Source organism: Oncorhynchus mykiss, chromosome 12, assembly GCF_013265735.2.
Source record: "Oncorhynchus mykiss isolate Arlee chromosome 12, USDA_OmykA_1.1, whole genome shotgun sequence".
In the NCBI taxonomy this organism is placed as follows: domain Eukaryota; kingdom Metazoa; phylum Chordata; class Actinopteri; order Salmoniformes; family Salmonidae; genus Oncorhynchus; species Oncorhynchus mykiss.
In genome coordinates, this window is record NC_048576.1 from 25353189 (window position 1) to 25380613 (window position 27425).

Below are 27425 nucleotides of genomic sequence, written 5' to 3' on the forward strand. Positions count from 1 at the left end.
TGTGTGCAGTAGGCAACTGTATGGGATATCTGGAGTCCCTCTGTTTGCGCGCAAGGTTATTTTAGATTTCCAATCATCTGAAGTCCTCTATTCGACCCCTATGTGTTTTTGAAACACACTGACAACAGTATGACAACCATTTGTTATTGACTAATTATCCGACATATTTTCTCTGTTCACAGACAGCCTTAGAGACTATTTTAGCAAATTCGGAGAAATAAGAGAATGTATGGTGATGAGAGACCCCACAACAAAACGTTCCAGGTAAAAGGTTTTTACTTTTGCTTTCCAGTTGGTGAAATGCTATCCTACACTTGTGTAGTTTATATGCCATATATTAACCCGGGTTGTTTGTCCCGCGTTGTGTTTGACAGAGATAGATTAGCTCAAAAGATAGCTGCGGGCGAATGCAATTTGACATTGACTTTGGGACTGAATTGCAATGTTGGTGTAGTGTTTCCCCCTCTCCTATAAATCAATATAAAGTCAAATAACTTATATATCAGTGCCCGCAATCACTATAGTAATCTACAATTTAGGTAGATATTATCTCTATCATTTGAATGAACAGTAGTTAACTGGGACAGTGTAAATACCTGATGTACAGTAAAAACATGATATTCTTGATAGGCTACCATATGTTAATACTCTGAGAGAAACAGCTTATATTTCTACCTTCTCACGTAGTCTATGTAAATAATCTGTGACCTAATTGGTTGTTTCTCTGTATTTCTTTGTTTTGCAGAGGATTTGGATTCGTTACGTTTGCAGATGCTGCCAGTGTAGATAAAGTCTTAGCTCAACCACACCACGAATTAGACTCAAAGACGGTATGTCTGTGTTTTGATGTCATTTGCAATGATATTTTACTGTCTGTGTTGCACGTTTTAAAATATGAATCATTGCCTTTATTAATTTCACTGTCATGCTTGAGCTATGACACTGTAATAATATTGTAATATAAGTTCCACATAGCAAAATAATACCACATTGAAACCAACAACAACTGCAGTACATCCATGTGTGGCAGGTGGCATCTCAGAATGCTCACATGCCATTTGCCAGTCACTGGGTTGGCCCTCTTGGTAAAGAGCTATTGGTAAAATAATTTATTTGATCAAAGCTGTAGACGTGGAATTAGCCCATGATAATTCCCCTTCATGTAAACTATTGCGGTAAAACACCACGCAGGGGTGAATCTCATATCTGCTTAATTTCCCTTCTCCTCTGAACGAATGAAGGTGACACGCCCCCTTTCCCATCTCCCAGTACCACTCCACATGTGCACATATCCCATGTCACTCACATGGGCTTTCTCTCACAGGCCTCCTCCATGCATATAACCTGTCAGATCGTACACATCACTCTGTTTGATTCATATTGCGTCAATGGAAGTGGGAAGTTACAAATGTGATTCTATTACATAAATATTGATGCCAAAAGGTCAATTAATCCTGTAAAATATTTGTTATTTCATTATATCAAATGTTATATACTTATGTATAAGTGTATTTGAAATATTACAAGTGTTGCTTCCAAGTTAAAGTCACAGTACATTGTCAAGTTTGTTAAAACCTATTTTCTGTCTTATAATGTCAACAAACCTGATGCTTCTTCTATCAGCTTACTTCATGTATTCTTCTATTAACAGGCACACACATACACACACACATCCCCATTTATTCTGTTTTATCAAAAGCCTTGAACTATTGTGTCAATGTGGCAGTAGATAAGTCATTAAAGGATGTCAGTAATTTTTGAAGTTCTCTCCGTGTAGTGGTGGATTAGACAGAGTTCAGTTGAGACCATAATTGTCTGCGATTTCTGCTCGGTGGGTGGTGATATCCAGTCATGCTCAGACAGCTCTGGAGATGGAATAGTGCATACCGAAAAATAGATGCTTTGTTAGCAGCCTTCTGTGAAAGCCAAGTTCAGATGGGAGAGTATGTCTTTAAGATATATTTGGAAAGACAAACAAATTGTACTTCAGCAGGCAGTTACAGTGGAGCCGGGCTGAAAGCAGTGCTAGAACTTGTTGCACGGCTGTCCTCAGCTGATTGGCAAGTCACTGGAGGGTGCTTGTAAAAGCTTTCCGTTTTTATCTCCATACTTGAAAGCGAAAGAGGAGCGGGTTCATGTTTTGAATGTTATTAAAGGAAACCAGCATCTGTAAGCTGTTGTAGACAATCTTGGGTTGTGCAATGCATATAGCAGGGAGAAAGCCCCAGAGTGCTCTATTTAATATGTGATTATTACACACTCTATGACAGATGTTTCCTATTTAGAGCTCTGCTACATATAATAATATATGGCATACATGTATGAATTAAATCATGATAAATAGCCTACACACATGCAGTATAAATACTGCAGATTAGCATGTGTTCTATATGTACTTCTGCATGGTACGTATAGTGTGGATATACTCTTTATACATCTAAATGAGGGAGTTGAAGAACTCTTTCTTTGTGATAATGAATAGCCTATGCTTTTGTAAGCTTAATTGAATCGCACTCCTTTTCCCCCTCAAGGTTATTGACAACACTCATACCAATTGACTTTATTTTCTCTATAGAGATGAGAAGTGTCATCTGGTGTCTTTGCTTGGAGATGTGTCCTGTATCCACATGTCTTGCCGTAACTGAACAAGGAATACGACTCAAAGATTCAAACAATTCTGCCTGGCAAACTAACCGTTAGTAAGTAACAATTGAGTAGCTGGTAATTAGAAATATTGTCAAATAAAACACTGGTATTAGTTCCGTTGAATTTACTGTTTTGATTATTTAATAAAAAGTATAAATAAAGCTCTCGCCTTAATAAAGCCATTTGGTTTCCATTTTGTTCATACATTGTTTAATGAATACAATTTAATTTGAGTGAAGTAAACTATAATTGAAAAGACAGCTTACAGCTTGGTATATTATTGTATGTAGACACATCTTGCAATCATGTTTTAATGATTCATTTGTTTATTTTCTTCCACAACACTACACATTTATTTATTACCTTTAGTCGAAGTTCCTTTACACTAAGGTGTGTTGTGTAAATAATAATGACATAACGACATATTGAGAAGCGAGCGAGAATAGCCCATGAAAATCATAAGGATTATAGTTCTAAAAGCACAATGATTTATCAGTTAAAGAGAGGGAGGATGTAATGTTATTTGTATGAGCTGAGTTATTGAATAACCTAAAGCATGGCCCTATTGATACTAAGCAATACTGAGATCAACATTTGATACTTCCTGATGTGACTCTGAGGCAAAAGAGGGCACTTTGCCAGTACGCAAAGGAAGTGACTCTACATCACATAGACCTGAACCAGCGGTTTTCTGCTTTATATTCCATTAGTCATTCGTCAGAAGCGCTCGTGTAGCATGTATGTCACACGCTGTATATACTAACTCCTGTGTTAAACAGTGCCTTGCAGTCTCTGATGCTGTATTGTACCAGGTGTCTCTTCTAAAAGAGATTTGATCTTTGTGAGACTTACCTGGACACGCAATACCCTACAAGTCTGAAGGTTTAGAAAGAGGCTGAGGGCTTATGTAACATTAAATACAATGTGAAAAAACTTTACAATTCTCTTCTCATCCAATGGTACAGTGTTCTTAAACCGACAATATTGGATATTTTGTACAGCCTACTCCAGTTCCGAGCAGTATTACATTTTACATAGATATTCCTCCTTTGTTTTTTTGTGTGGATGTTCTCTCGTGCTAATGGTCTCAGTGTGGAAGGAGGGTTACCCCGTGGAGAAAGATGTCGGTCAGAGACGTGGACAATGAGCACAAGTATGCTTTCATAATGCACACACCATCATAACGTGCCACAGCTATTGTTCAATCCCCCTGATAGCCTGGGTTGCTTTCTGTCCGGTTATGAAAACAGAGTGCTTTCAGAACGGTATGAATGTGAATGGAGACATATGGCCAAGGAGAGCTCGAGGCTTCAAAACACACATGCCAGCAATTCGGAAACATATTTTGAATGTTAAATTTCATTTTATGTTATATCCCATCTGGAACAGTATAAGTTATCTTTTTACGTACAGTTATTTTAAAAAAGGATGACGAACATGATTTGAATTGATTCAAATTCTTCTTTATGTGAGGAGTTGTAGTTTTAGACTACTGCATCACAGTATCCATTATCAATGACCAGGTCAGGATTATTCAGTCTGGACCCCTGCCAGAGGAGATGTATTATACTGCTAAATAAGTCCTATTTTCTTCCAAAACAAAGGTAGCCTATTTCGCCCACAGATATTTTCAGCCATTATTGGATGACCTCTGGCCAAACCCTGTTTGCTGTTTTGATGTAGTAGTTTCAAAGGACAGAATGTCTCGTTGAGGTGAGGGGGGATGAGGCCAGAGAGAGAGAGAAACAGAAGAAAGGGCTGTTGCAGCTCCTCTGGACAAATCTAAGCCTCCTCTGTCGGATATCAAATAATGTCAGCTGTGAGCTCACCTCCACCGTGCCACTTGTTGGTTCATGTCTAGCAGGTGCTTTGTCTTCAGTTGATCGTGTGAGCTATACCTGCCTTTTTCAGCCTTAGATTCAACAGATCCTCTGAGGGAATTTGTCTTTTCCTCAGACTTTAATTCTTTATTTACAGTATTCAGCATCTAAACAGGCAGTGCTTTTTTCATTGTCATAATTTGTTGCACTGATAATACATTGAAATGAAACAACACAGACATCATTCTTTTTTACAACATAGCGTAAACAGCAGGGTAATGCAGGCTTCAGAATAGCCCATATGTGGGTAATCAATTGCTCGGGAATGATTTAACGTCCCCCCCCCCCCAAAAAAAACTGTTTTGATGAGGGCATGCTAAATTGCCTCAAGTGAAATGATGAGGCTTCATTTGGGTATTTGTTGGCAGTGCATTTGACAGTGGTAATAATACTTGTGTGTGTATGAAAACCGTAGGGAGATTGACAGAAAGAAGCAGAAGATTAATCAGTGTATATCAATGCTTCCTACATCGCTCTAAACACACATCAAAACAGTCAAGAAATCAAGCTTTTTGATAGACCATTTTTGTAGCTGTAAAAACCTATCTTAATCTTAAGCTGCCAGTATAGAGTGAGATCTGTGAAGAGAGAGAGTTTACCCAGAAGCTGCAATAATGTATGAAATCCTGTTGGAAGATCTGAACTAAGGATGTAAGCAATTGCCTTCTGCCTGGATCTTACACAATCGCACAGTGAGAAGCCCTCTGAGACCCTGCCGTAAAAAGCTGTAACAGAAGATAAGAGAAGAAAAAATGAGAAGGAATGTATTGCTTTTGGTTTGTTCTCTTTTATTAGTTTGACATACCTAGTTGGAAGATGTTGACTGTAGAGCTTGAGAAATAGCTATTTTTAGAATTTGGGATATGATCCATTAGGGGACAGAGCTATCGATGTGTATGCATTGTCATTTTTACCAGAATTGATACATTATTCTGCATTGATTGAAAAGACTATGCTCTTGTTGATGGATTAGTTGTTATTTCATGGATCTAGAAATGATCCCCCCATTGCAATGAGACTCAGTGATTTATATCCTACTGTTGAGGGGAAATAGTACCTCTGGAGATCAATTATTAACACAAAGAGCAAACTGCTATTCCTATGGAAGTGTGTAAATGGAATAACCTTTAGTTCCAGACATGCTTTAGTGTACTGTTGTAATGTGAAATATTAGGCCTATATTAAATGTAATTCCCACATAAACTTCCAATTGACATGAATACTTCGACAGAATGAAAACAATCTGTAGAATGTACCCCCCCCCCTTTGGCAAACCTCTCAAAAGAACCATTCATTTCCTAGGCTGTGACCTAAATAAAGGTTTGCTTCTACAAGCTTTATCAACAGATCCCATACTAAGTCATCATTACCTAACACAGCTACACTGGTCATCTGGACAAATGACTGCATTATCTTCTGATTGTATGCAGAATAATTATTTGTCAAGTTCAAAATCCATTGTGGATTCGATTGACATGCTGCAACGCTAAACTGTACCACCTTCACTGCTACTCTATTTAAAAGTTGAACTGTAGCAGAAATGCATGTTGACGTCTTCAAATGAAAAAACAGACCCATATCCAGCTGTGTTGATATTCAGGGACTGGTGTGTAGGTTGGAAAGGTAAGACACCACCAAGTATGACAGCTTTGATATTCAAAGCGTATGCCTATAGTGTTGTCTTTGCACAAATATGCCCAGCTCCGCTGTGTATTGGAGGTTGAATTGGTTATGCCTGAGGCTAATTGCTAAAACGAATCATTACATGGAATTCATTATGAGTAGGGTTGCCATACCCAGGTGTTATTGAATTCATCTCTCAAATTGACCTGATTTAGAAAGATGGCTAACAATCATAACGCCGCAAGATAGAAATAGGACAGAGAAATATGTTCCTGCTTCGTTCTCACATGTTCCTCTTTCTCATTTGACTACAAACACGTAACAGGTGAAATGAAAGCTACGGTTGGCTGATCTTCCCAGATGGTAACCTTTGTCTCTGTTTCCAACTGAATCATCAATTGCATTCATTATTGAGGAATGTTTTTTTTTTCTTTTAAAAAAAAAATTCTTAGGAATATGTGATATTAGTGTTGTCTGTGAGATGTAGAGGGTTTATAGGAGGACTATGTTTTTTCCAGCTAATGTGACAGGTTCTCCTCCAGCACAGTTCACCACTTACTCCATCTTTTTGGCTTCTTTTTGTAAATTGAGAGAGAAATCTCAGGCCTACAACTGAGACAGTCTTGATCTTTATGATGATGCTGTGGTTGATTACATACAACCTGTAGGTATGCAAGTCTTTAAAATCCTCACAGAGAAATATGCCGCAACGTAAAGGGTTTGCACTGCTGAACACAAAGTCATTTTCTGCAAGAGAACAATTTCCATCTGTTGCCGTTCCCCCTTCAATAGGTCTGCTTGGATGAGATTGTTTGAAACTTCTCTTTTAAGAGCCTGGTATTAAAGTCAGGAGAAGGCAGCATGACATTGATGCATGAAATAGTTTATTTTCATTCTGAATGCAAGATTGATAAGGCTGCAACCGCACGCCTCAATACCAGTTAAACAGAGGAAGAAAAACATTTTTTCCGAGACGACAAGGCAAAGACAGAGAAACAGGTTGATCTGATGCACCTTCCTGCTTATTTCAGAATATCTGGAGTTATTGTCACAGGCCTCAGACTCCTATTTCCAACCCTGAAATAATAATTTCCTCCAAACATTCCAAGGCACTGTTCCCATTTTGTGATCTCTCAGCATCTCTCAGCATCAAAAGGATGGCACGTATTTTGAAGTTTTAGGAATGTTGTTGTCACTTTGGAGAAACATTATCATTCTATCTCTGTTACTACAATTGTCTGAATGTTGATGCACAATTGACCATTTCTTAACACATTCCTTTATGTTTCTATCTTTCACAGATTGATCCTAAGGTTGCCTTCCCCCGACGCGCTCAACCCAAGGTAAGAGCAAACCACCTCACTTACTGTTAGTGCTGCTAACTGACCAGTCAGACTCTTTCTCTAAAGCGCTTGTCTTTATTAGCAACAGGACTCATTTCATTTAGGAAAAAGCACTCCAAAGGCACTTGTGCTATGAGCTTGGGAGCACTTCCAGCACAGTTCAATGTGTTTCTAGACTAATCATAGTATGATGACTATTTGTGAGTTTATAATTACATAGCAGAAGAGATGATTATGCTTGTGTTACTATTAAGGAGAAAAACATGGTCAGCAGTCTCCTTTGGAGACTTCCCCTATGCTGATCCCAATTTGACCAAAACCAAGCAATTATAATAGAGAGGTGATATTTGACATGGAGGTAACTTGTTAATGATGGGAGTATCATCTTTCATAATGGCTTAATCGTGGCTCGGTCACTGGTCGTTTGCGTGTGCTACACACACTTGCTTGTGCCACACACAGACACTCTGTTTGGGGAGGTGGTGTTGGTAATCATGGTGTAGCTGCAGTGTTGAGAAGTGTCTTCTTCATCCCCTCTGACAGGCTTTGGGTTAGAGGGGAGCATCTTTAGGCCAATGTAGTGCTCCTCACATTAGACCTTTTAGACCTGAAATGGGTGGAGATCGATATGGGAGTTTTCTCCTTCCCACCGGCTCACAGGGAGGTGTTGTTACTGAGCGGTTCTGGTTTCAAATGGGGAATTGGCAGTGAAAGCTTTCAAAGCCAGAGCACATGGTGTCTTAAGGGTATGGGCATATGGAGAAACTACCAGGTCTCCTTTTTTTCACTCCCTCATTTGCCTGTTTGTCGCTTTAACCTTTTCTCTTCCTCAGCTTGTCCCTGAAGATCTAAAATACATCAAAAACAACCAACCAAATGTTTTGCCTTCAGATTTTGGGATTTCAGTTAAAAGGAAAGCAACCTCCTTCCTGGAAGGCATAGGTGTTGTGCTTATTCATTTATACATTTCACGACAGTATGCTCTGTTTAGCTGGGACCAACATGTAAGAGAACAGAATCACTCAGAAATACATCATTTTTTTCACAGTGTCATTCTCCTGCTCTTGTTATATCAATGGAAGAAAAGAATGACACCTCAACAGAATTGGTACAGTAGTACAGAAGAACCTGTCGTTGAGATGTTTTAGTCAGGCTGTAGGGCAAGCTCATTAGAGGAGAAAGAGGTTTTTATTTGTAGTATTAAGAGAATGTGGATTTCAAAGGATCTCAGAGCAATAGGATTAAGGCTGATAGATTAGCATGGCATGGCTTTCTCCTTCATGTTCAATTGATTTAAGGCCTTTATAAGCAGTCTGGGTCTGAGGTTGCCATTTAGAAAACACTCTGTTTTTGAATATGTCATTGTTTCTTCCTCCTCCTCTTCAGCCTTGCTGCTTGTTGCTGTTGTTTAAGAGGCCTGTCCCCAGTGAGAGATGGGGTTCATTGGGGTAGCTGCTAGGGCAGGCTGCAGGTGCATCCGTGGCGCTGGTTTGGGGAACAAAAAATGTTAAGAGACCTATCGGCTTTGGGTTCCTCATGGGCTCACACCTCACTCTACCCTCCATCTATCATGCACTGTAGAATACTTTGTTAACAGCACTGTGTTACTGTGTCTTAGGGATTGTACATTTTGTAGAGAAGGTCTTACATAGCCTACTTTAACCTGCGTCTACCCAGGTACTTCCAACATTGGTCTTAGTGCTGCCATCATAATTTAGCCAGTTTCCTATATCCAAGTTTCCAATACCATTCAGTGTATGAATCTAGGGGATCCAATTATGTTATAATCGTCCTACCTGGCCTCATAGGGATCTGCTCTTGTCTTGTGCCTATAGATCTGCCGGACTGTGTAGCCCCTATAGATCTGCCGGACTGTGTAGCCCCTATAGATCTGCCGGACTGTGTAGCCCCTATAGATCTGCCGGACTGTGTAGCCCCTATAGATCTGAAGGACTGTGTAGCCCTTATAGATCTGCCGGACTGTGTAGCCCCTATAGATCTGCCGGACTGTGTAGCCCCTATAGATCTGCCGGACTGTGTAGCCCCTATAGATCTGCCGGACTGTGTAGCCCCTATAGATCTGCAGGACTGTGTAGCCCCTATAGATCTGCCGGACTGTGTAGCCCCTATAGATCTGCCGGACTGTGTAGCCCCTATAGATCTGCCGGACTGTGTAGCCCCTATAGATCTGCCGGACTGTGTAGCCCCTATAGATCTGTCGGACTGTGTATCCCCTATAGATCTGCCGGACTGTGTAGCCCCTATAGATCTGACGGACTGTGTAGCCCCTATAGATCTGACGGACTGTGTAGCCCCTATAGATCTGACAGACTGTGTAGCCCCTATAGATCTGACGGACTGTGTAGCCCCTATAGATCTGCCGGACTGTGTAGCCCCTATAGATCTGCAGGACTGTGTAGCCCCTATTGATCTGCAGGACTGTGTAGCCCCTATAGTCATTTAGCAGCTGCAGGTCTAATTCGTTGACGCCCCTCTAAAAAACATGATCATAAAACAAATCTATGCTTTTCTGGATGGTAAAACGTTTTCAGTGTAAACTTAAATGACTAAAACCAGGTATAAAGTATATAGAAAAGATAAATGAACTATGTATTCATACGATCCTCGTTGAGAACTAACAACGACCAAAATAAAAACTAGACAGTCAGGGAGAATCTAAAATTAATGTTATGGCATGGGGCTACCATTTGATTTTTGAGTCACTCAGATTGCATAAGAACACTGAATAAACCATGGCCAAATGTGTTGAATTTCAGGAAATTAGAAGATGAATAACAAAGTGTGAGGGATGGGCCTGGAGAAATGTAACCTCTCTCAAATTTATAGACAGAGCTATGGATGGAAGGACTGACCATCCATGATATCAAAATAATAGTTCTAACCATGGTTGTTTCTACACGGTTTGTTTACATTTGCATTGTTTACAAACATTGGTGTAAAACAAACTTATATTTTGGTACGACAGTTGAACCAAGCTTACGAGGCATTTTATAAGTTATATTCTTCAAGAATCAATGGATACAGATAATTAATTTATAGGTCCAAAAATGGATGTAGCAACTGCAGATTGCCCCTTTAAAACAGACATTATTCTCTCAGCCCCATCCATGACAAAATGTGTTGACCCCCTCATGGAAAACTTGGATCTGTACAGTGTGATGTCTGTGTGAGGTGAATGGAGGAGGACAGGTGCTGTTTCTCTCTTCTCCTCCTTTGTGGAGCTGTTGTCTTTGTGTTTTTACTGGAACATGAAAACTGTGGGCTGATGTCTGCCTGCTGTGTTTAGAAACCAAAGTGATAGTTGCTGCCCACATCACTAGAGATTGGTTTCTCAGCAGCTCGTTTCGTTACCGATACCGTCGCTGACACTGTTGTTGTTGTTTTTCGCACGGCGGAATCACAGACAATCATAGCGCGTCCCAACATGATTTTAATTGCCGGTGGGACTGCGGCCACTTTGCTGGGAGATGAGCTCTGATGACTTGTTATGGAAATGAAAGGAAGGAGCTGGGCCACTCAGAGACGGCGAGCAGCGTAAATAACCCCTTCCTGCCCGCCCGGCTATCTCACCAGGGGCTGTTTGCCTCATTAGGCTTCACTAGCAGCCACTAGTCGCCACATCAATGGCAGTCATTGGGCTGCACTGATGAGATGAGCCTCTGTAGTGTACACAAATAGATATGTTCTGGATGTATTGAACAGTGGGAGCTAGACTGAATGAACTAAAAAGGAGTAGGTCTGTTTACTTGGCTTGACAATCACAAAGTTTTCAGAGTTTTATTTGGTGCTGCTTTACAGTATATGTAGATTTTAATAAGGGAGACGGAGTAACCTCCAAATGTTGTCTGCAGCTAACTAAGCGTACCGTAGTAGGCCTGAGTGGAAATAGATCTGGGTTATCAGTCATAAATACCATCAAAGCAGTGGCCCAGATTTCCCTGTGTGTGTCAGCTGTGTGCTCTGCCTGCCTCTCTCTCTCCCTACTGCTGAGGGACTGCTGCGGCTGCTGGTAGTGTAGAGGGTAGGGGGAGGCATGGCTGGAGTTGATACTCTCTGGAGGGGCTAGAATAGATGCACTCTAACACACCATTCTCCCTCTTCCTCATCTGGTACTGGTCCCACACCTCTTTCTCTTTCTTTCTTTTCTTGTTGTGTGCTTCATTTTTTGAGCTGGAGAAAAGCTCCCAGGTGTCCCATAGTGCTGGAGCTGGGGACAAATGTGTTGCTGAGGGAGAAAACTCCTCGCCAGGTTTTTAATGAAGTACAAAGGTGACGCTGTGTGAAGTACAGACAGAACCCCCCACTCCCCTAACATATAGACACACATGTTATGTTCATCTATCCTCGGGGGGGACCTCAAATGTATTTCAGTTCAAAATCATATTTTCCCTCACCCTTACAATAACCCTTACCATAACCTTAACCCGTAACCCAAACCCTAAACCTAACTCCTAACCGTAACCACTAACCCCTTCCCTAACCCCTTCCCTAACCCTAACCACTAACCCCTTCCCTAACCCTAAACCTAACTCCTAACCCTAACCACTAACCCCTTCCCCTTCCCTAACCCTAAACCTAACCCCTAAGCTTAAATAACCTTTGTCCTCATGGGGAAATATCCCCACGAGGGAGAATTTTCCTTCTTTACTATCCTTGTGGGGACTTTGGGGGATTTTTAGGTCCCCACAAGGATAGAAGAATCACACACACACACACACACACACACACACACACACACACACACACACACACACACACACACACACACACACACACACACACACACACACACACACACACACACACACACACACACACACACACACCATAGGGAATGCTTTCCAAAGAAGAAAGACCCAGGAGTGCAGTTCTCTACTCCAATGCCCATTTAAGAAACCTGCTCAAGGGCTGTTCTCCGACATGCTCTACATTCTTACTTACAGTGCCTTTAGAAAGTATTCACACCCCTTGACTTTTTCCACATTTTGTTGAGTTACAAATTGGGATTAATATATATCTATTTTTTTACGATCTACACAAAATACTCGGTAATGTCAAAGTGGAAGAAAAATTCTAACATTTAAGATGAATGAAAAATAAAAGGCTAATATATCTTGATTAAATAAGTAATCATCCCCCTGAGTCAATACGTGTTAGAATCATCTTTGGCAGTGATTCCAGCTGTAAGTCTTTCTGGGTAAGTCTCTAATAGCTTGGCACACATGGATTGTACAATATTTGTCCATTATTATTTTTTAAACTCTTCAAACTCTGTCAAGTTGGTTGTTGATCATTGCTAGACAGATATTTCCAGGTCTTGCCATAGATTTTCAAGCAGATTTAAGTCAAAACTGTAACTCGCCACTCAGGAACATTCAATGTTGTCTTGGTAAGCAACTCCAGTTTGTCTCCCAGTGTCTGTTGGAAAGCAGACTGAACCATGTTTTCCTCTAGGATTTTGCCATTGCTTAGCGCTATTATTTTTATCCTAAAACAACTCCATAGTCCTGCCGATGACGAGCATACCCATAACATGATGCAGACATCACCATGCTTGACATTATGAAGAGTGGCATTCAGTGATGTGTTGTATTGGATTTTCCCCAAACATAATGTATACAAAAATAAACAGTTGTACTTTTAGTGCCTTATCCTCATCCTTACAGGATGCATGTTTTGGAATATTTTTTTTCTGAAAAACTTCCTTCTTTTCACTGTCATTTAGGTTAGTATTAGAGGTCAACCAATTATGATTTTTCAACGCCGATACCGATTATTGGAGGACCATAAAAGCCGATACCGATTAATCTGACAATTTTTTTTAAATTTGATTTATTTGTAATAATGGCAATTACAACAATACTGAATGAACACTTATTTTAACTTAATATAATACATAAATAAAATCTATTTAGCCTCAAGTAAATAATGAAACATGTTCAATTTGGTTTAAATAATGCAAAAACAAAGTGTTGGAGAAGAAAGTAAAAGTGCAATATGTTCCATGTCAAATATGTGCCATGTGAGAAAGCTAACGTTTCAGTTCCTTGCTCAGAACATGAAAAGCTGGTGGTTCCTTTTAACATCAATATTCCCAGGTAATAAGTTTTAGGTTGTAGTTATTATATGAATTATAGGACTATTTCCCTCTATACCATTTGTATTTCATTAACCTTTGACTATTGGATGTTCTTGTAGGCACTTTAGTATTGCCAGTGTAACAGTATAGCTTCCGTCCCTCTCCTCGCTCCTCCCTGGGCTCGAACCAGCAACACAACGACAATTAGCGTGCTAACTAGCTAGCCATTTCACTTCGGTTACACGAGCCTCATCTCGGGAGTTGATTGGCTTGAAGTCATAAACAGCGCAATGCTTGACGCACAACGAAGAGCTGCTGGCAAAACGCACTAAAGTGCTGTTTGAATGAATGTTTACGCGCCTGCGTCTGCCTACCACCGCTCAGTCAGATACTTGTATGCTCAGTCAGATTATATGCAACGCAGGACACGCTAGATACTATCTAGTAATATCATCAACCATATGTAGTTAACTAGTGATTATGATTGATTGTTTTTTATAAGATAAGTTTAATGCTAGCTAGCAACTTACCTTGGCTTACTGCAATCGTATAACAGGCAGCCTCCTTGTGGAGTGCAACGAGAAAGAGGCAGGTCGTTATTGCGTTGGACTAGTTAAGGTTGCAAGATTGGATCCCCCGAGCTGACAAGGTGAAAATCTGTCGTTCTGCCCCTGAACAAGGCAGTTAACCCACTGTTCCTAAGCCGTCATTGAAAATAAGAATGTGTTCTTAACTGACTTGCCTAGTTAAATAAAAATATTTAAAAATAAATAAATAAATCTGCAAAATCGGCTCCCAAAAATACAGTTTTCCGATTGCAATGAAAACTTGAAATCGGCCCTAATTAATTGGCCTTTCCGCTTAATTGGTCAACCTTTAATTGATACACCATCCAAAGCGTAATTATGTCACGCCCTAATCAGTTTCACCTGTCCTTGCACTTGTCTCCACCCCCTCCAGGTGTCGCCCATCTTCCCCTTTTCCCCTGGGTACTTATACCTGTGTTCTCTGTTTGTCTGTTGCCAGTTCGTCTTGTTTGTCAAGTCAACCATCGTTTTGTTTCTCAGCTCCTGTTTTTCTCCTGTCTCTCTTTTCTCGTCCTCCTGGTTTTGACCATTGCCTGTCCTTACTCTGGGCCCGCATGCCTGCCGTCCAGTGCCTTTGCCCCTACTCTGGATTACCGGCCCCTGCCTGCCTTGACCTGTCGTTTGCCTGCCCTTGTTGTTGTAATAAACATTGTTACTTCAACACAGTCTGCATTTGGGTCTTACCTGAAACGTGACAAATGAACAACTTCACCATGCGCAAAGGGATATTTACTGTCTGTTTTTTTAAGTTGTACCCATCTATCAATATGTGCCCTTTGCAAGGCATTTGTGGTTGAATTTGTGGTTGAAATTCACTACTCGACTGAGGGACCTTACAGATAATTGTATGTTTGGGGTAGAGAGATGAGGTAGTCATTCAAAAATCATGTTAACCACTAGTCCATGCAAATTATTGTGATTATGCAAATTTGACTCCTGAACCTTTTCAGGCTTGCCACGATAAAGAGGTTGAATACTTATTGACTGAAGACATTTCAGCTTTTCATATTTTATTAATTTATAAATTTAAATTCAGGCTGTAACAACAAAATGTGGAAAAAGTCAAGGGGTGTGAATACTTTCTGAAGGTGCTGTACTTTTCTCTTTCCCCCTCTGTCTCTCACCCCTCCTTCCATCTCCTACGCTTTGTTCACTCTTGGCAGCCTCTCAGAACCTGGTGAATCCGCTGTTACGCCTCACTCAGTTATGTTGTTTGTCTTTAGGTGATTATTTCAGTATCGTCATCTACATCATCTCAGAATGATTTTCATTTCAACTGACACAGCTGACTGCTGGGAATATGAAACCATGGCTGCCAGCTACTCTAAATGTCCATATGAGTTTATTAAAAGAACTAGATTCCCTGTTCAAACTCAGTCGTGCACCACTGCCAGAGTTTGAAAGAATATTGAAGGACAAAAGTATTTTATATATAACATAATACTTTTTATAAACTAGGTGGTTCGAGCCCTGAATGCTGATTGGCTGAAAGCCGTGGTATATCAGACCGTATACTGTACCATGGGCATGACAAAACATTTATTTTTACTGTTCTAATTACGTTGGTAACCAGTTTATAATAGCAATAAGGCACCTCAGGGGTGGTATATGGCCAATATACCACGGCTAAGGGCTGTGTCCAGGCACTCCGCGTTGCATCTTGTCTAAGAACAGACCTTAGCTGTGGTATATTGGCCATACACCACATCCCCTCGGGCCTTATTGCTTAAATATAGAACAGAATACTTAATATAGCACATATCTCTATGTACAGTATATCTCTATCTTACGTGTTATCACATTGGATGATAGTAGGTCATCTTTCCATTTCTCTGAGACTGGAGACAAGCATTTACAGACAGCAACACAACCTCACTATTTCTAATGGAAAACATACCCTATGTGTGTTTCTGTTTTCCCTCAAAATGAATGCACTTCTGAAATGGGTTTTTACAACTGACAGGAAGTGCATTGACTTTTCACTGAAAACAAGAAACAATCCGATAGCTGGCAAAGTTAACTTGGATCAGGGTGAGGGAAAAGTCGATCAATCAGTGTTCCGTTGATGGGATTTCTTTATCGTCACCTCCCTCTCACCTCCTGGCGAAAAAGGTTTGTAGCCGACACAAACAAACCGTCCAGATGGAGGGAGACACAGAGAGGTGTTTTCTCCCTGTGGTAATGGATGTGGTAGAGTGTCAGGAGATGTGTTTAAATCCCTGACCCTACTCTGTTCCAGCTTTGAACGGCCTCAATAAACTGGTCCAGACAAGAATGAGGCCAAAGCCCAGGCATATGAATGACTGTTTGTTGAATGGTCAGACAGAAAGACATTCAGAAGAGACTCAGTCTGTCAAAGGACGTCTTAGTAATTGATACTGTTTTCTCTTCTACACATTGTCATTATACAATGTATCATGTCTGTCTGTCTGTCTGTCTGTCTGTGTGTGAGAGTGTGAGTCTGTCTGTCTGTCTGTCTGTCTGTCTGTCTGTCTGTCTGTCTGTCTGTCTGTCTGTGTGTGAGAGTGTGAGTCTGTCTGTCTGTCTGTCTGTCTGTCTGTCTGTCTGTCTGTCTGTCTGTCTGTCTGTCTGTCTGTCTGTCTGTCTGTCTGTCTGTGTGTGTGTGTGTGTGTGTGTGTGTGTGTGTGTGTGTGTGTGTGTGTGTGTGTGTGTGTGTGTGTGTGTGTGTGTGTGTGTGTGTGTGTGTGTGTGTGTGTGTGTGAGAGTGTGAGTGAGCATACATTGCATACAATATGCTTGTCTTTGTGTTTAGCCTATGTGTGCCATACAGTAATATGCATGTTCTCTCTGTGTCATGCCTGTGACTGTGCTGCTGGCTCCTGAGTGCTGGTCCCTCTCCCCACCTCTCCTCTCCCTGTTCTCTTTGCTGTTGGTCGAGGGTAATTAGGTTTGGTGGGGGGTTCAGGGCCGTGTTCTGTACTTATCAATGGCAGCAGGCCTGCAGTGGACAGCAGGGAGGGGAAGGATGGAGGGATGGAGGGATGGAGGGAAGGAGGGCAGGGAGGACAGAGGGCTGCTGCAGCCTGGCCCTGCTAAACCTGATGCTGACTGACAGTAATGAGGAGACCCAGGCCAGCCAGCCAGGAGGGAGGGCTATGTCCCCCTCCACACAACTCAACCCCCTCATCACGACTAACACAGCTCCTATCAGATCCCTCTTTTTATATGACAAATGCTCGCACGCACACATTGAAGGAGCAGCCCCACCCCACCGCAACCTTTCCCCAACTCTGTTCACCTGCCTTGGAAAATATTCAACTCTGACCGAATGGTAGATTTGCGCTTTTAGTTCATCTACACTTAGATTTCAGATGATGGCAAATGTACATGTTATGACACCACTGATACATAGTTATAACCTTGCTGTTCTGCAGTGTGTTATTTTTGCCCTCACATTGCCAATGAATTACGCAGAGCAGGCCCCAGCGCCAGTGTCTCGTACAGCATTGTGGGAGATGGAGTGGGGGGTAGATTAGTTTCAGTGTCGGGGACAGACAGGAGGAGCCAGATGGAATCTGGGAGCTGAGACAGCGTTCTGTTCTGCAGTGAGGAGAGTAGCCTACCGGGACAGGGACAGGCCAGAGCTCACCCAGTCTGTCTCTGGTCAGAGAGCACCACATTCCTGGAGGCCTGAACCCGCTGTGGCCTCTCCCTGTCCTGGCACGGAGCCTCTGGTCTGGGGCACGGGACGGTCAGGGGAGGGCATGAGGGGCGATGCACTCTCTGCTTCTGACACACAGCAATAAACAATCTCACAGACGCAACAAACAAGTAGATATTTGTCATCCCCTGTCTTGGGCTTGACTTTTGTTATGATCGTTTTTGAGAAGGGGGTGGGTGGGTATTTTGTCACACCTGATGACTAGGCACAGCTGTGCCGCCAGTAATTATCAATTTTCTGCTACACTTGTCTCAAGAAGTGATTTAAGTCCTTCGTAGAGGGAAATCTCTACTGCTCCAATCCTACCCAGACACACAACACTGCTCCCCACGACCATTTAAAATAAATGCAGCATTAAAGTTGTGAAGTAAAGGCTAGGACTGTATTTCTAATGCAGAATGCATTAGAGAAGATTTGAATAATCTTAAGAAGGCCTAGCGGTATGGTCTGCCTAGCATGTTTCTTCTGCAGTGACCTTCATGTCTGACCTTGACTCTTATCTCTTTCCATTTGTATTCCAAGTGGTTTCCCCTCATGTAAATAACAAATACCACACCATAGGACTTCATCTAAACAATGTTTTGGGCGTAGTGTTAGTCAGAGATAAATGTACAGGACCTAGGATGGATTTTCCTCTGGTTTCTGGCTGATCTAATGCTGAGTGCCTGCCAGACCTATTAGAGCTCCTTTGGAAGAGTGGACAATTATCTCGGTTTACCCATGGGTTCACTCTCCAAGCTTCTGTAGGCTGTAGCTGTGGCTGTAGCTATTGTTGTAGATATGACTGTAACTAAGGCTGTAGGCTGTAGCTATGGCTGTAACTGAGGCTGTAGATATGACTGTAACTGAGGCTGTAGGCTGTAGCTGTGGCTGTAGCTATGGTTGTAGATATGACTGTAACTGAGGCTGTAGGCTGTAGCTATGGCTGTAACTGAGGCTGTAGATATGACTGTAACTGAGGCTGTAGGCTGTAGCTGTGGCTGTAGCTATGGTTGTAGATATGACTGTAACTGAGGCTGTAGGCTGTAGCTGTGGCTGTAGCTATGGCTGTAACTGAGGCTGTAGATATGACTGTAACTGAGGCTGTAGGCTGTAGCTGTGGCTGTAGGCTGTAGCTATGGCTGTAACTGAGGCTGTAGATATGACTGTAACTGAGGCTGTAGGCTGTAGCTATGGCTGTAACTGAGGCTGTAGATATGACTGTAACTGAGGCTGTAGGCTGTAGCTATGGCTGTAACTGAGGCTGTAGATATGACTGTAACTGAGGCTGTAGCTGTGGCTATGGTTGTAGCTGAGGCTGTAGATATGACTGTAACTGAGGCTGTAGCTGTGGCTATGGCTGTAGCTGTGGCTGTAGCTATGGTTGTAGCTATGGTGTAGCTGAGGCTGTAGATATGACTGTAACTGAGGCTGTAGGCTGTAGCTATGGCTGTAGCTATGGTTGTAGCTGAGGCTGTAGATATGACTGTAACTGAGGCTGTAGGCTGTAGCTGTGGCTATGGCTGTAGCTATGGTGTAGCTGAGGCTGTAGATATGACTGTAACTGAGGCTGTAGGCTGTAGCTATGGCTGTAGCTCTGGTGTAGCTGAGGCTGTAGATATGACTGTAGCTGTAGGCTGTAGCTATGGCTGTAGCTCTGGTGTAGCTGAGGCTGTAGATATGACTGTAGCTGTAGGCTGTAGCTATGGCTGTAGCTCTGGTGTAGCTGTGGCTGTAGATATGGCTGTAGCTATGACTGTAGATATGACTGTAGCTGTGGTTGTAGCTGTAGCTATGGCTGTAGATATGACTGTAGCTGTGGTTGTAGCTGTAGTTATGGCTGTAGATATGACTGTAGCTGTGGCTGTAGATATGACTGTAGCCTTAGTTATGGCTTTAGCTGTGGCTGTAGATATGACCGTAGCTGTGGCTGTAGATATGACTGTAGCTGTGGATGTAGCTGTGGTTGTAGCTGTGGCTATAGCTGTAGATATGACTGTAGCTGTGGCTGTAGCTATGGCTGTAGATATGACTGTAGCTGTGGATGTAGCTGTGGTTGTAGCTGTGGCTATGGCTGTAGATATGACTGTAGCTGTGACTGTAGCTGTGGTTGTAGCTGTAGTTATGGCTGTAGATATGACTGTAGCTGTGGCTGTGGCTGTAGATATGACTGTAGCTGTGGCTGTAGCCGTGGCTGTAGATATGACTGTAGCTGTGGTTGTAGCTGTAGCTATGGCTGTAGATATGACTGTAGCTGTGGTTGTAGCTGTAGCTGTGGCTGTAGATATGACTGTGGCTGTGGCTGTAGCCCTGGCTGTAAATATGACTGTGGCTGAAGATATGACTGTAGCTGTGCCTGTAGCTGTGGTTGTAGCTGTAGCTATGGCTGTGGATAGGACTGTGGCTGTGACTGTGGTTGCAGCTGTTGATATGACTGTAGCTGTGGCTGTAGATATGACTGTAGCTGTGGCTGTAGATATGACTGTAGCTGTGGCTGTAGATATGACTGTAGCTGTGGCTGTAGATATGACTGTAGCTGTGGCTGTAGACATGACTGTAGCTGTGGCTGTAGATGTGACTGTAGCTGTGGCTGTAGATATGACTGTAGCTGTAGCTGTAGATATGACTGTAGCTGTACCTGTACAGGCCGCTAGGACTGTGGTGCTGTATTGCAGGATCCAAGTTGTCATGGTTCTAAGAGCTCACTATTCCCTCTATACAGAAGCAACTCATTCTCATCCTTGTAACCAATATCTGTCAATACAATGGGCAGAATTCTGTGTCAATTAAAGATTGATACATAGATTGATACATTATTTCATTGGATGACAGTTTGAATTGCATATGTAGTTGTATGATTTGACTTTTTATTCTTTGATAAATCCTCCATATGGAACTGTTTCTCTACCTGTAAATTACACTTTGAATAACCTCGAAGTTGTGTGTCTCAATAGAGAATGAAGTCAGTATGAATTTTCATCCCATCCACATATAAATATTAGTACAGTCGAGTTGTGATGTTTTATGGTGGCACCGTGGCACCGTGTCATTTTTAGCCTCAGCAATCTTAAGCTTTTGAAACATTAAAAGCGCAGTGCAGTCAAACACGTGATTTACCTGTTTTAGATATATTTCCACTCTATGAGGTTGGAATAATACTGTAAATTGTGAAAATTATGATAATGCCCTTGTAGTGTAAGAGCTGTTTGAAAAGGTACAGTAAGGTACTTAATTGTTATCCAGAAATGATTTGATATCGAGGTAAAAATGGCTGCATTGGACCTTTAAGGTATGCCTATTGCTGTAATATTTAACAGAGCTGTCTGCTGACACAACATGGAAGAGCTCTCTCTCTGTCTCTCTGTCTCTCTGTCTCTCTGTCTCTCTCTCTCTCTCTCTCTCTCTCTCTCTCTCTCTCTCTCTCTCTCTGTCTCTCTCTCTCTCTCTCTCTCTCTCTCTCTCTCGCTCTCTGTCTGTCTCTCTCTCTCTCTCTGTCTCTCTCTCTCTCTCTCTCTATCTCTCTCTGTCTCTCTCTCTCTCTCTCTCTCTCTGCTTGCTGAAACAGCTGAGCTGCCATTGAGTCCCTGGCTGAACCCCAGTGATGCCGCTTAGAGGAACACAACCGCTGGAGGGGGAACGCGTAACTCTTTTAGAGCATTTGCATCGCATGTAAATCCATCATCCCAACAGCAGGCAATTCCCAAGAGGGTCCAAATTGGCCAAACTAAACAAATGAATGGGATAAAGTAAACCTGTGGTTGACATTGTAGCCACTGCTACCAGAGGGCTATGGGTGCAGCGTGGAGGATGGAAGGGGAGGAGGGGGATGTGGGATAGGAGGGGTGAGAGGGAAGCTCATGCCCTCCAGTGTTGTGATCTTCAGAGATACCGTAGGTTGACTTGTCCATGAAGTAGTCCTGACCTGTTATGTCCTTGCCCTTGTAGCGGATGACCTTGTTCTACAGCCTCAGTGGCCTGTATATGTGTGTGTGCTTGCGTGTGTGTGTGCACATCTTCTCTCCTTCCCTCCTGTCCTCTCGCTCCTGTCCCCTCTCTCCTCCATCTCCTGTCCTCTCTCTCCTCTCTCTCCTGTCCTCTCTCTCCTCCGTCTCCTGTCCTCTCTCTCCTCCCTCTCCTGTCCTCTCTCTCCTCCGTCTCCTGTCCTCTCTCTCCTCCCTCTCCTGTCCTCTTTCTCCTCTGTCTCCTGTCCTCTCTCTCCTCCCTCTCCTGTCCTCTCTCTCCTCCCTCTCCTGTCCTCTCTCTCCTCCCTCTCCTGTTCTCTCTGTCCTCTCTCTCCTCCCTCTCCTGTCCTCTCTGTCCTCTCTCTCCTCCCTCCCTCTCCTGTCCTCTCTCCTCCCTCTCCTGTCCTCTCTGTCCTCTCTCTCCTCCCTCTCCTGTCCTCTCTCCTCCCTCTCCTGTCCTCTCTCTCCTCCATCTCCTGTCATCCCTCTCCTGTCCTCTCTGTCCTCTCTCTCCTCCCTCTCCTGTCCTCTCTCTCCTCCGTCTCCTGTCCTCTCTCTCCTCCCTCTCCTGTCCTCTTTCTCCTCCGTCTCCTCTCCTCCCTCTCCTCCCTCCTGTCCTCTCTCTCCTCCCTCTCCTGTCCTCTCTGTCCTCTCTCTCCTCCCTCTCCTGTCCTCTCTCCTCCCTTCCTGTACTCCCTCCTATCCCTCCCTCTCCTCCCTCTCCTGTCCTCTCTGTCCTCTCTCTCCTCCCTCTCCTGTCCTCTCTCTCCTGTCCTCACTCTCCTGTCCTCTCTCTCCTGTTCTCTCTCTCCTGTCCTCTCTCTCCTGTTCTCTCTCTCCTGTCCTCTCTCTCCTGTCCTCTCTCTCCTGTCCTCACTCTCCTGTCCTCTCTTTCCTCTCTCCTGTCCTCTCTCTCCTGTTCTCTCTCTCCTGTCCTCTCTCTCCTGTCCTCTCTCTCCTGTCCTCTCTTTCCTCTCTCCTGTCCTCTCTCTCCTGTCCTCTTTCTCCTGTCCTCTCTCTCCTGTTCTATCTCTCCTGTTCTCTCTCACCTGTCCTCTCTCTCCTGTCCTCTCTCTCCTGTTCTCTCTCTCCTGTCCTCTCTCTCCTGTCCTCTCTCTCCTCCCTCTCCTTCTGCTTCTTCTTTCCTCTCCCCTTTATTGAAATTCATATCTCTTTCTCCTTCATGCATCTTGCTGATGTTCAGGTTTCTGTGTGTGTGTGTGTGTGTGTGTCTGTGTGTGTGTTGTTTTGAGCCTGGCCGAGATATATGTGGGGCTGTAGCTGTACAGGCCACTAGGACTGCAGTGCTGTATTCCAGGATCCAAGTTGTCATGGCTCTAAGAGCTCGATCTTCCCTCTATACACTCTTAGAAAAAAGGGTTCCAAAAGGCTTCTACAGCTGTCCCTATAGGAGAACCCTTTTTGGTTCCAAGTACAGATGTGGGATCTTAATTCGATCACCCTTTTGTTGCTGTGAATTTCCCTGTACAGCAGGAAATGCTAACTTGTAGTGTATTTAAGGTTTTAAAAGGCTTATAAAGTTGGTAAATAGACTTTAAAATGTCAGACTTGATTTGCCCTAATGTAAAATGTATCCCCCTACAACAAATGTCCATTAATTATAATCCACATAATAATGCACAATTGCTGTTGCTGCAGGATTCCTTTCCTGCTGTAGCAAACTGGCACAAATTAAGATCCTACATCTGTAGGACCCTATTTTGGTTCAATGTTCAATTGTTATCTAAGAGTGTGTAGTAGCAACTCATCCTCTGCCCTCTTCTGCTTCGAGCTTTTTGTTCCAAACTCCATTCAGACTTCATTGTTTTTTGTAACCAAAGTCTGTCCATTCAAATTCAATGGGCAAGATTTTGTCTCAATTGAATTGGTTAGTGTGTGTATGTGTGTGTATTGTTTAGAGCCTGGCTGAGATATATTTTTGTTCCGTCTAAATGTGACTCATAACGGACAGCTCTTCACTGATACCCCCCAGTCCCCTCTCTTCCTCTCATCCTCACCCACTCTTTCTCTGTCTTTTCCTTTCTACTGTATCTCCCCACACATTTTTTCAGTCACACTCCCTCTGTCTCCCTTGTTCTATCCCTCTCTTGCTTTCACTCTCCTCCTTTCTCACCCCCCTGTTCTCCTCCTTTTCCTCGGCTTGATAAATCTGATGCTAAATTTAGAGGCATTTCTTCTCTGCCAGAAAGACATTACCGGCTCTCAGAGAGGGAGTAATGTATTTTTAGATGAAGGTATGAACTTGCTGAACGTGCTGCCAGCCTTAAGTTTAAGCAAAGGTAAATGCAGACTTATCCTGCTCCATTTACACTGAACAATTAGGCCTAATCTCCTTCTGAGACTCGATACTGCCGCCTAGGTATACTGAACATTAAACCCTGTAATACCTTGTGCTTGGCAAGACATGGGTGATGACATGCAGTAATGCTGATACATCTCATAATGCCGTCTATCTTACTACTAACTTACTTGCCCCCAAATGAAATTTCTCTGAAAAGGGGCACATCCAAATTGACAGAGATTTCTGACTGTATTTGAGTTAGTGTGCCATCACTATGTAAAGTAGGGCTGTACTACATAAGACTATGCAGACTCGTCTGGCCCAGTTTCTAATGAAATACCCCTCCGACTGGAATTACTCTCTAAATCGGCTTGGAGTGCTTTTACTCCTTCATCTCCATTAGTATATTTTGATAATACTGGGTAAAACTCCATGCGCTGGGTAGAACTTCATATACTGGGTAGAAATTCATATACTGGGTAGAACTTCATATACTTGGTAAAACTCCATACACTGGGTAAAACTTCATATGCTGGGTAGAACTTCATATGCTGGGTAGAACTTCATATGCTGGGTAGAACTTCATATGCTGGGTAGAACTTTATATACTGGGTAAATCTCCATATGCTGGGTAGAACATCATATGCTGGGTAGAACTTTATATACTGGGTAAATCTCCATATGCTGGGTAGAACTTCATATGCTGGGTAGAACTTTACATACTGGGTAAATCTCCATATGCTGGGTAGAACTTCATATGCTGGGTAGAACTTTATATACTGGGTAAATCTCCATATGCTGGGTATAACTTCATATGCTGGGTATAACTTCATATGCTGGGTAGAACTTTATATACTGGGTAAATCTCCTTATGCTGGGTAGAACTTTATATACTGGGTAAATCTCCATATGTTGGGTATAACTTAATATGATGGGTAGATCTCCATACGCTGGGTAGTGGGTAGAACTTCATATGCTGGGTAGAACTTCATACGCTGGGTAGAACTTAATACGCTGGTAGATCACCATATGCTGGGTAGAACTTCACACACTGGGTAGAACTTCATACGCCGGGTAGATCTCCATACGCCGGGTAGAACTTCATACGCTGGGTAGAATTTAATACGCTGGATAAATCTCCATACGTTGGGTAGATCTCCATATGCTGGGTAGAACTTCATACGCTGGGTAGAATTTCATACGCTGGATAGATCTCCATACGTTGGGTAGATCTCCATACGCTGGGTAGATCTCCACACGGTGGGTAGATCTCCATACGGTGGGTAGATCTCCACATGGTGGGTAGATCTCCACACTGTGGGTAGATCTCCACATGGTGGGCAGATCTCCACACGGTGGGTAGATCTCCACACGGTGGGTAGATCTCCATACGGTGGGTAGATCTCCACATGGTGGGCAGATCTCCATACGTTGGGTAGATCGCCATACGCTGGGTAGATCTCCATACGCTGGGTAGATCTCCATACGGTGGGTAGATCTCCACATGGTGGGTAGATCTCCACACTGTGGGTAGATCTCCACACGGTGGGTAGATCTCCACACGGTGGGTAGATCTCCACATGGTGGGTAGATCTCCACACGGTGGGTAGATCTCCACACGGTGGGTAGATCTCCACACGGTGGGTAGATCTCCACACGGTGGGTAGATCTCCACACGGTGGGTAGATCTCCACACGGTGGGTAGATCTCTATATGGTGGGTAGATCTCCACATGGTGGGTAGATCTCCACATGGTGGGTAGATCTCCACACGGTGGGTAGATCTCCATACGGTGGGTAGATCTCCATACGGTGGGTAGATCTCTATATGGTGGGTAGATCTCCACATGGTGGGTAGATCTCCACATGGTGGGTAGATCTCCACACGGTGGGTAGATCTCCACACGGTGGGTAGATCTCCACACGGTGGGTAGATCTCCATACGGTGGGTAGATCTCTATATGGTGGGTAGATCTCCACACGGTGGGTAGATCTCCACACGGTGGGTAGATCTCCACACGGTGGGTAGATCTCCACACGGTGGGTAGATCTCTATATGGTGGGTAGATCTCCACATGGTGGGTAGATCTCCACATGGTGGGTAGATCTCCACATGGTGGGTAGATCTCCATACGGCGGGTAGATCTCCATACGGTGGGTAGATCTCCATACGGTGGGTAGATCTCCATACGGTGGGTAGATCTCCACACGGTGGGTAGATCTCCACACGGTGGGTAGATTTGCACACGGTGGGTAGATCTCCACATGGTGGGTAGATCTCCACACGGTGGGTAGATCTCCATACGGTGGGTAGATCTCCACACGGTGGGTAGATCTCCACATGGTGGGTAGATCTCCACACGGTGGGTAGATCTCCATACGGTGGGTAGATCTCCACACGGTGGGTAGATCTCCACACGGTGGGTAGATCTCCACATGGTGGGTAGATCTCCATACGGTGGGTAGATCTCCACACGGTGGGTAGATCTCCATACGGTGGGTAGATCTCTATATGCTGGGTAGATCTCCACATGGTGGGTAGATCTCCACACGGTGGGTAGATCTCCACATGGTGGGTAGATCTCCACACGGTGGGTAGATCTCCACACGGTGGGTAGATCTCCACACGGTGGGTAGATCTCCACACGGTGGGTAGATCTCCATACGGTGGGTAGATCTCTATATGCTGGGTAGATCTCCACACGGTGGGTAGATCTCCATACGGTGGGTAGATCTCTATATGCTGGGTAGATCTCCACATGGTGGGTAGATCTCCACACGGTGGGTAGATCTCCACACGGTGGGTAGATCTCCATACGGTGGGTAGATCTCCACACGGTGGGTAGATCTCCATACGGTGGGTAGATCTCCACACGGTGGGTAGATCTCCATACGGTGGGTAGATCTCTATATGGTGGGTAGATCTCCACATGGTGGGTAGATCTCCACACGGTGGGTAGATCTCCACACGGTGGGTAGATCTCTATATGGTGGGTAGATCTCCACATGGTGGGTAGATCTCCACACGGTGGGTAGATCTCCACACGGTGGGTAGATCTCCACACGGTGGGTAGATCTCCATACGGTGGGTAGATCTCCACACGGTGGGTAGATCTCCACACGGTGGGTAGATCTCCATACGGTGGGTAGATCTCCATACGGTGGGTAGATCTCCACACGGTGGGTAGATCTCCACACGGTGGGTAGATCTCCATACGGTGGGTAGATCTCCACACGGTGGGTAGATCTCCATACGGTGGGTAGATCTCCACACGGTGGGTAGATCTCCACACGGTGGGTAGATCTCCACATGGTGGGTAGA

At 43.6% G+C, this 27425-nt stretch overlaps 1 protein-coding gene across 19 annotated transcripts in view; it reads left to right on the forward strand.

Annotated features, from left to right (window-relative positions):
- Positions 1–27425, forward strand: part of LOC110537258 (RNA-binding protein Musashi homolog 2) — a 367078-nt gene that overhangs the window by 659 nt on the left and 338994 nt on the right. For all 19 annotated transcript variants that reach the window (XR_005034923.1, XR_005034924.1, XR_005034927.1 and 16 more), the window contains exons 3-5: positions 183–264; positions 746–830; positions 7451–7492. Coding sequence is in view for 13 of the 19 variants with exons in the window: in XM_036937268.1 (XP_036793163.1) it covers positions 183–264; positions 746–830; positions 7451–7492 (209 nt within the window). In the remaining 6 variants the exon portion in view is untranslated. The remainder of the gene's footprint in view (positions 1–182; positions 265–745; positions 831–7450; positions 7493–27425) is intronic.